The 9,978-nt window shown below is 44.5% G+C and overlaps 1 protein-coding gene across 2 annotated transcripts; it reads right to left on the bottom strand.

Annotated features, from left to right (window-relative positions):
- Positions 1 to 454: 454 nt before the first annotated feature.
- On the bottom strand, positions 455 to 2,169 carry LOC109776055 (uncharacterized). Of its 2 annotated transcripts, none has more exons than XM_073498663.1 (6): positions 2,065 to 2,169; positions 1,848 to 1,937; positions 1,690 to 1,756; positions 1,227 to 1,594; positions 853 to 1,153; positions 455 to 766 (listed from the first exon to the last, which is right to left on the bottom strand). In XM_073498663.1, the coding sequence occupies exons 3-6, from the start codon at positions 1,732 to 1,734 to the stop codon at positions 746 to 748; spliced, it is 735 nt and encodes a 244-aa protein (XP_073354764.1). In that variant the 5' UTR covers positions 1,735 to 1,756; positions 1,848 to 1,937; positions 2,065 to 2,169; the 3' UTR covers positions 455 to 745. The 2 variants fall into 2 exon arrangements, with proteins under 2 accessions (XP_073354764.1, XP_073354763.1); XM_073498662.1 differs by having other exon boundaries at positions 1,848 to 1,983; positions 2,065 to 2,155.
- Positions 2,170 to 9,978: the final 7,809 nt, after the last annotated feature.

Below are 9,978 nucleotides of genomic sequence, written 5' to 3' on the forward strand. Positions count from 1 at the left end.
AGTAAGAAAAAATATATAAGAGGAGTTCTGCCATTGAAGCTATGGACCTATCTCCCAACATCATGTTTTATAACATCAAATTCAAGCCAAAAAACCTTTTAGTATTCAATACTTATTTAGGAATTTCTGATCTTTTAACATCCCAGAATTAGGAAATTAGTATTCTAAACAATTGAACAAGCAGCATAGCATCCTTTTCAGGCTTTTTAAGCATGACTGCTAAGATACAGAATGTATGCAGGCAATGTACAGGCACCTGTAAACACTGCTCTGCAACCATAGATTTCATATAAATAAATGCAAGTCTTAAGATCATATAACCATAACCATGCTGTTTTAAGACATCAACATCAAGTAGACCCTCTTAGGATTAAATGCTTGACAAGATTATATATCACTTAAAACATAAAACCAAAGATGGCCTAAGTGCACAGTGCACCAAAAACTCTCGATATAGGTTAATCGCTTCAAATCATCATCGGTATGCAAAAAGATCGATATCCGGATCCTGCTACTGAGAAAGTCAATCAACGAGACAACCACCACACAGCCGTCTGGTGCTTTCAGTGCTAAGCTAAGGAAACTCACAAGCAAGCTGATACGCCTCAGAAATACTACCACCAACCAGGAATGAAGGTGCGTGATTCATGATGCTCGCCAAAAACCTCTAGTCTAGGATGTAACAACAGCTATATAGTTAAGTAACAAAGCAACGAGCATCTTCAGATATTAGTCGCCCTCGCTCCTAATAGCGTACATCTTCCCCCTGCATATAGTTTTCTAGTCAATATAATTAAAACAAAACATCTTGGCGATTTTCAGAAATAAAATAAATAGTTTGCTGGGTGTTACCTTCAGCCAGTTCACATCCACTTGATTGTTTTGTAGTCTCAGAAACAGATCACTCAGGTATCCTGTCTTGTTCGCCAATTTCACATCATAAGTCATACCACATGCACTCAGCACACCTACGACCCTGCCCTGTAGATTGAATACAGCTGCACCAACAGTTAGAGCCTGCGTCTCAAGTAGTTCATACATGTTCTTTGTGGAGTAAGCGGCGGCGTAAGGGCAGCTAAAGGCAAACGTGCCTACGGATGCTTGCAAGACCACCGCATCGACCCCAGACGTCATGGATGTGGAATCTTTTAACCTGAAAAGACAGAGTTAGTTTTGCTGTGAAGATAATCCAAAAAACCCGGTGCATTTGGAGGAAGAACACATACACGATATGTCCCTTGAAAATTGCGGTTCCGGCCTTGTATGGGAACAAGGTCACCACTTTTTCACATTCATTTTCATTGGGAGAGAGATCTGCAAATCCAATTGGTGGGAGTGGACTGCCCATGCGCTTTGCATACAGAATTGTAACATCGCCATTAATTTGTCCAACCTTGTCAACACCAGCTACCACACCATTAGCATACCGAACCTCATCAGGCAACGCAGTGACCACAGAGGAGTGAAGGGCAATGACATCATGAACCCTCGTCGAACCAAGAATAAACCCTGCGGCAACGGGATCCATAGGCACTCCCACTATGTAATGGCGCACATCCTCATAGACACGGTCCAGCTCAGTTTGGTTGAACTCCTGAAGAATCAATAGGCTATCCTCAGATTTCGAATGAAGATTTGGGGGTGGGGGGGGGGGGGGGGGGGGGGGGGGGGGGTGGAGTTGACACTCACCAAAGTAGTATCATCAGCAGGATTTGGATTCAGATACAGGTCCATGGTGCTCCCTTGGCCAAAAGAGCTATGTGAACAAACAGAAATATTTGAGGACCTCGGTGATTGCGTGAACAAGTATAGACTATAGAGAAAATAAGGAGGGATGAGATTTGTACCTCGGCGAGGGAGATCAGGTGATGATGATGAGCCGTGGAGTGGCCCGTGGGTCTAGGCTGCCTGGGGTCGCGAAATCGTCTGGCTCCGCCCTGCGACAGCGGGCATTGTGAGAAGCAGGGCAGATGGCGCGGGTGCCTGGTGCAGCGCAGCCGTCGTCGATGATTTCCGTGCAGAAATGAGAAGTAAATGCTCGTCGGTGCGGCTAGAAATACAAACCTCTAGCGGTGAGCGAGTGAGGCTGGGGGTGCCGACCGCCTCCGGATTCGCGGTGCGACGGCGGGGCCAGCGGCGCAGAAATGTGGCTGGAGCTCAGGAGCGGAGTGGGACGGCCGCCTCGGAAAACCTAATCGTGCTCGACCTCGGCCTTCGCCAATACCACGTGTTCCCGCTTACTGGGCTTGGCCCAATAATAGCAGGACAATCGGAAACGCGAGAGCATATTTCGCGCACCCGGAGCGCCTCATTGGCCAGTCCGTTCACCGGTTTTTTTTCCTTTTTTCTAGTTTTTTTTTCCTTGAGCTAGTCCGGTTACCGTAGTGGTGCAGCCGCCAGTTTGTAACTTTTTTTTGCGGGAAAATTTGTATTCCTCACGTAGCAAAGCTACGATCGAAGTTACAGAGATTAACAACCTCATCAGGTCCAGAGCCTAAATGTAGTACCCCATGATAGCTTTCCTCCAATCGTGATTTGCGGGCTTCACTGATTACTATTACCCCATAAGTAATATCCTTCCAAATACATTTCTCCCAATTGTGAGTCAGTCGATGTTCCTGTTTCTCTCGCCGGTAGCAATCAACGAGTCCGGCGGGTTGCTCAAGGCCGAGGCGATACCTATTCCGGGGCCCTGATCGCTGGACGCCAATGCATAATCCAGCGTCTCCTGCCGCCAGTCCACGTTGCGTCATCGTTCAGTGCCAGTCGTCCGAATATCCAATGATCTACGATGATCCAACCGATCCTGGTACACCATATTACCGTTACCTACCTCACACATGTATATGGATAGTTTAGTGTTTTACCTTGGCATACACGATGCGTACCTTGCATCATTCAACATATGTATGTTGCTACTAGTTTTGTATAATCCATCTTCATCATGTTTTTCACTTTCTTCTTTCTTTCTTTCACTTGAACCTTTGTTACTTTCCTTTACTCCATCTTCATCATGAAAATTAGCACCTGCTGAATTTTCTTCAAAGAAAGGTGTGTTGCTTTTTGATGTATTTAACTGTTTATATCGACCATTTCATATTTGTGAGTATTCATTAGAACCCCAATACAACATAGTTACATGCGACTGGCACAACACATCGAGCGCACAATGCCAAAATTATGAGATGTGCCCTAGGCATAGGCCAGGGCTCTCATGAGAGGATCACACTCGTGCAACAACGTGGATCATGTCGCAACGGCCCATATGAACGAATGTGAGCTCGGTATAAATCTCGTAATCACTATTGTTGCTATAATTATCATATTAAAAGGCCCCCAATTTTACCATTGCCCCCGGCCCTCAAAATCTCAGGACCGACCCCCATCTCTCTCTGTGTGTGTTAGAGGCGTTGACTTTTAACCTATTTTTTTCCTCCACGTCATCTAGTTACCGTCCACTAAATTTGTCAATGAATACCAATTTATATCCTAGAAGACCATTGATGAGTAGAGAAGCACAAAGAAGGAATTGCAGGCAATCAGATAAAAGCTATCTATGCAACAGTATTGACATAAGCAGGTGTAACCATTTGTACTTTCCTAACATTCTTATTCTTTGGGGAAAATCATTTGGATCAGATGTTTTATTCAATTTGTTGTTTCTTGGATTTACAGATCATTGGGTGATCTACACATATATATGACTCCATTTTAAGCTTCCTAGCTCAGCCTCTGCTCTGCATTCTTATTTTATTATACCTGTGCAATATTACATGTGCTATACATTTGCTCAAACTAATGTATTACTTTCACCTTTAATATATCGGCATTGCTTCGATGGTATGTTTAGGCCTACTTGAGACACGTGCATGCTATTATAGGATTCTTATTTTTATTTTTAACTGACAAAGTTGTTAACAAGTTGGATACATTGACTAATTAATAGTAACCAATCTTCGATTGATTGGTATACCTATACTATTGGGGATTCTCATGCAAAAACAAAAATAGGTGCAAAAACATTCTACAAACAAAACACAATATAATAACCCAACGCAGCATACCCCGCAATTGCTTCTAGTACTACATGGATCTCCGATATAGTGCAGTGGACCTAGGTTTATTCGGCCTATAACACGTTCTCCCGTGGGAGCACACGGCAACCCTGCCCCCATGCTCTAGATTCATTTGAGGGGCTTGGGCTATTTTTGCAAAAAAGAACCAGAAGTCTGATAATGACATGTAGGTGCAAAAGATCCACTTGTAATCGTTGGATCCCAGATCGATTGACCCACATAAGCTCATATCACAGGAGAACGGGAGGTTGGGAGGCATCTAATATTTTCCCTAGGTTGACTGCACAACATTGCTATAATATTTTGGCGGGCACCTTATCCCAAATGGAATATGATGTCCAAGAAATTCCTGGTGCCTCTCACTCTTATTTGCATGACTTCTATCACACACACGGCTTGTAAAGGCTATTAGGTTGCACTATCATCGCTGATGCCCGTGTCCGTGCGTGACTAGTGCTAGAGATGAGGGGCGTGCGGCAGAATGTGAGTGCCTTATTATAGGCACACGATGGTGGTGGGTCTGTGCATGACCTACTCCATCCGGACGAGCATTTTAGTTGGAAGGACCGTGGGATAGCGATCAAGGGGAGCGGGACTAGTTGCATTCGTCATGAGTAACCAAAGGAGTAGTTAATCATTGATGCAGCCGTTGCACTTTTTTAATCCCAATAAATCGTGCGACTCCGCTCCTCACTCACGAGAAAATGGCTGGTCACCGGGATGCCCAGTCCCATACTTTATGCAAATCAAATCAAAATAATTGCAAACAAAACTCCCCCGGGACTCTTGTTAGTTGGAGGCACTCGTTGTTTCGAGCAAGCCATGGATTGATGCTTGTTGGTGGAGGGGGAGTATAAACTTTACCATTCTGTTTGGAACCGCCTATAATGTGTGTAGCATGGAAGATATCGCAATCTCTCGGTTGTTATGTTGACAATGAAAGTATGTCGCTCAAAATATTATTTATCTCTATTTCAAAATCGAGCTCTGGCACCTCTACAAATCCATGCTTCCCTCTGCGAAGGGCCTATCTATTTACTTTTATGTTGAGTCATCACCCTCTTATTAAAAAGCACCAGCTGGAGAGCACCGCTGTCATTTGCATCCATTACTATTAATTTATATTGGGTATGACTACGACTGGATCTCTTTTACCATGAATTACAATGTCTAGTCAGTCCTTGATCTTTAAAGGTGCTCTGCATTTATGTTTTGTGGTCTCAGAAAGGGCTAGCGAGATACCATCTTGTTATATCATATCATGATTCTTTTGAGAAAGTGTTGTCATCCGAGATTTATTATTATTGCTCGCTAGTTGATTATGCCATTGACATGAGTAAACATGAGACCTAAATGTTATTGTGAATATGGTTAGTTCATAATCTTTGCTGAAAACTTGAATGATGGCTTTACATATTTACAACAACAAGAGCAAACAGAGTTTATAAAAGTTTTTCTTTATCACTTTCAGTTTATCAACTGAATTTCTTGAGGACAAGCAAAGGTTTAAGCTTGGGGGAGTTGATACGTCTCCATCGTATCTACTTTTCCAAACACTTTTGCCCTTGTTTTGGATTCTAACTTGCATGATTTGAATGGAACTAACCCGGACTGACGCTGTTTTCCGCAGAATTGCCATGGTGTTATCTTTGTGCAGAAACAAAAGTTCTCGGAATGACCTGAAACTTCACGGAGATTATTTTTGGAAATAATAAAAAATATTGGCGAAAGAATCAAAGCCAGGGGGCCCACACCCTGTCCATGAGGGTGGGAGGCGCGCCTGCCCCCCCAGGGCGCGCCCCCTGCCTCGTGGGCCCCCTGGAGCTCCACCGACCTCAACTCCAACTCTATATATTCGTGTTCAGGGAGAAAAAATTAGAGAGAAAGATTCATCGCGTTTTACGATACGGAGCCGCCGCCAAGCCCTAATCTCTCTCGGGAGGGCTGATCTGGAGTCCGTTTGGGGCTCCGGAGAGGGGAATCGGTCGCCATCGTCATCATCAACCATCCTCCATCACCAATTTCATGATGCTCACCGCCGTGCGTGAGTAATTCCATCGTAGGCTTGCTGGACGGTGACGGGTTGGATGAGATTTATCATGTAATTGAGTTAGTTTTGTTAGGGTTTGATCCCTAGTATCTGCTATGTTCTGAGATTGATGTTGCTATGACTTTGTTATGCTTAATGCTTGTCACTAGGGCCCGAGTGCCATGATTTCAGATCTGAACCTATTATGTTTTCATGAATATATGTGAGTTCTTGATCCTATCTTGCAAGTCTATAGTCACCTACTATGTGTTATGATCCGGCAACCCCGAAGTGACAATAATCGGGACCACTCCCGGTGATGACCGTAGTTTGAGGAGTTCATGTATTCACTATGTGTTAATGATTTGGTTCGGTACTCTATTAAAAGGAGGCCTTAATATCCCTTAGTTTCCAATAGGACCCCGCTGCCATGGGAGGGTAGGTGCAAAAGATCCACTTGTAATCGTTGGATCCCAGATCGATTGACCCACATAAGCTCATATCACAGGAGAACTGGAGGTGGGGAGGCATCTGATATTTTCCCTAGGTTGACTGCACAACATTGCTATAATATTTTGGCGGTCACCTTATCCCAAATGGAATATGATGTCCAAGAAATTCCTGGTGCCTCTCACTCTTATTTGCATGACTTCTATCACACACACAGCTTGTAAAGGCTATTAGGTTGCACTATCATCGCTGATGCCCGTATCCGTGTGTGACTAGTGCTAGAGATGAGGGGCGTGCGGCAGAATGTGAGTGCCTTATTATAGGCACATGATGGCGGTGGGTCTGTGCATGACCTACTCCATCCGGACGAGCATTTTAGTCGGAAGGACCGTGGGATAGCGATCAAGGGGAGCGGGACTAGTTGCATTCTTCATGAGTAACCAAAGGAGTAGTTAATCATTGATGCAGCCGTTGCACTTTTTTAATCCCAATAAATTGTGCGACTTCGCTCCTCACTCACGAGAAAATGGCTGGTCACCGGGATGCCCAGTCCCATGCTTTATGCAAATCAAATCAAAATAAGTGCAAACAAAACTCCCCCGGGACTCTTGTTAGTTGGAGGCACTCGTTGTTTCGAGCAAGCCATGGATTGATGCTTGTTGGTGGAGGGGGAGTATAAACTTTACCATTCTGTTTGGAACCGCCTATAATGTGCGTAGCATGGAAGATATCGCCATCTCTCGGTTGTTATGTTGACAATGAAAGTATGCCGCTCAAAATATTATTTATCTCTATTTCAAAATCGAGCTTTGGCACCTCTACAAATCCCTGCTTCCCTCTGCGAAGGGCCTATCTATTTACTTTTATGTTGAGTCATCACCCTCTTATTAAAAAGCATCAGCTGGAGAGCACCGCTGTCATTTGCATCCATTACTATTAATTTATATTGGGTATGACTACGACTGGATCTCTTTTACCATGAATTACAATGTCTAGTCAGTCCTTGATCTTTAAAGGTGCTCTGCATTTATGTTTTGTGGTCTCAGAAAGGGCTAGCGAGATACCACCTTGTTATATCATATCATGATTGTTTTGAGAAAGTGTTGTCATCCGAGATTTATTATAATTGCTCGCTAGTTGATTATGCCATTGACATGAGTAAACATGAGACCTAAATGTTATTGTGAATATGGTTAGTTCATAATCTTTGCTGAAAACTTGAATGCTCGCTTTACATATTTACAACAACAAGAGCAAACAGAGTTTGTAAAAGTTTTTCTTTATCACTTTCAGTTTATCAACTGAATTTCTTGAGGACAAGCAAAGGTTTAAGCTTGGGGGAGTTGATACGTCTCCATCGTATCTACTTTTCCAAACACTTTTGCCCTTGTTTTGGACTCTAACTTGCATGATTTGAATGGAACTAACCCGGACTGACGTTGTTTTCAGCAGAATTGCCATGGTGTTATCTTTGTGCAGAAACAAAAGTTCTCGGAATGACCTGAAACTTCACGGAGATTATTTTTGGAAATAATAAAAAATATTGGCGAAAGAATAAAAGCCAGGGGGCCCACACCCTGTCCACGAGGGTGGGAGGCGCGCCTGCCCCCCCAGGGCACACCCCCCCTGCCTCGTGGGCCCCCTGGAGCTCCACCGACCTCAACTCCAATTCTATATATTCGTGTTCGGGCAGAAAAAATTAGAGAGAAAGATTCATCACGTTTTACGATACGGAGCCGCCGCCATGCCCTAATCTCTCTCGGGAGGGCTGATCTGGAGTCCGTTTGGGGCTCCGGAGAGGGGAATCGGTCACCATCGTCATCATCAACCATCCTCCATCACCAATTTCATGATGCTCACCGCCGTGCGTGAGTAATTCCATCATAGGCTTGCTGGACGGTGATGGGTTGGATGAGATTTATCATGTAATCGAGTTAGTTTTGTTAGGGTTTGATCCCTAGTATCTGCTATGTTCTGAGATTGATGTTGCTATGACTTTGCTATGCTTAATTCTTGTCATTAGGGCCCGAGTGCCATGATTTCAGATCTGAACCTATTATGTTTTCATGAATATATGTGAGTTCTTGATCCTATCTTGCAAGTCTATAGTCACCTACTATGTGTTATGATCCGGCAACCCCGAAGTGACAATAATCGAGACCACTCCCGGTGATGACCGTAGTTTGAGGAGTTCATGTATTCACTATGTGTTAATGCTTTGGTCCGGTACTCTATTAAAAGGAGGCCTTAATATCCCTTAGTTTCCAATAGGACCCCGCTGCCATGGGAGGGTAGGACAAAAGATGTCATGCAAGTTCTTTTCCATAAGCACGTATGACTATATTCGAACTACATGCCTACATTACATTGATGAATTGGAGCTAGTTCTGTGTCACCCTATGTTATGATTGTTACATGATGAACCGCATCCGGCATAATTCTCCATCACCGATCCAATGCCTACGAGCTTTTCACATATTGTTCTCCGCTTATTTACTTTTCCGTTGCTACTGTTACAATCACTACAAAACCCAAAAATATTACTTTGCTACCGTTACCGTTACTTCCATACTACTTTGCTACTAAATACTTTGCTGCAGATACTAAGTTATCCAGGTGTGGTTGAATTGACAACTCAACCGCTAATACTTGAGAATATTCTTTGGCTCCCCTTGTGTCGAATCAATAAATTTGGGTTGAATACTCTACCCTCGAAAACTGTTGCGATCCCCTATACTTGTGGGTTATTAGTCGTCACCAGAGTCGGTGTGGAACTCCGCCTCCGGCTGTGGAAGCTCGACGCCGTCGACGACGTCAGGGTGCAGCGATAACTCGCCGGCGGTGATGGCAACCTGTGTATCCATCTCCACGCCGTGCTCCGGTGCTTTAGCAGCCCCGGCGTCGCCACTCCCTCCGATGGGGCGCTTCGGCGGCATCCTCATACACTGACGGCTTTGAGGACTGAGAGTGCCGTCGAGGATGCAAGTAGAGAGAGAGGATTGTGTGTGTGGCGGGGATGGGGGATGCGGCCGCTCGGGCGCACCATTAATATGGAGTAGTGGGAGTTGTGGGAGAGAGGCGGGCGGTGAGGGAGTCCTGGATTAGGGGGTCCTCGGACATCCGGACTATATACTTTGGCCGAACTGTTGGACTATGAAGATACAAGATTGAAGACTCCGTCCCGTGTTCGGGTGGGACTCTCCTATGCGTGGAAGGCAAGCTTGGCAATGCGGATATTTAGATCTCCTCCCTTGTAACCGACTCTGTGTAACCCTAGCCCCTTCCGTTGTCTATATAAACCGGAGGGTTTAGTCCGTAGGACAACAACAATCATAATCATAGGCTAGCTTCTAGGGTTTAGCCTCTACGATCTCGTGGTAGATCAACTCTTGTAATACTCATATCATCAAGATCAATCAAGCA

The sequence above is a fragment of the Aegilops tauschii genome, chromosome 5 (genome assembly GCF_002575655.3).
Source record: "Aegilops tauschii subsp. strangulata cultivar AL8/78 chromosome 5, Aet v6.0, whole genome shotgun sequence".
Classification (NCBI taxonomy): domain Eukaryota; kingdom Viridiplantae; phylum Streptophyta; class Magnoliopsida; order Poales; family Poaceae; genus Aegilops; species Aegilops tauschii.

Coding starts and splice junctions, on each gene's coding strand:
- LOC109776055 (XM_073498663.1), bottom strand. CDS start 1,734: ATGGACCTGTATCTGAATCCAAATCCTGCTGATGATACTACTTTG. Junction 1,595..1,689: donor CTGCTGATGATACTACTTTG/GTGAGTGTCAAC, acceptor TTGATTCTTCAG/GAGTTCAACCAAACTGAGCT. Junction 767..852: donor TGGATGTGAACTGGCTGAAG/GTAACACCCAGC, acceptor AACTATATGCAG/GGGGAAGATGTACGCTATTA.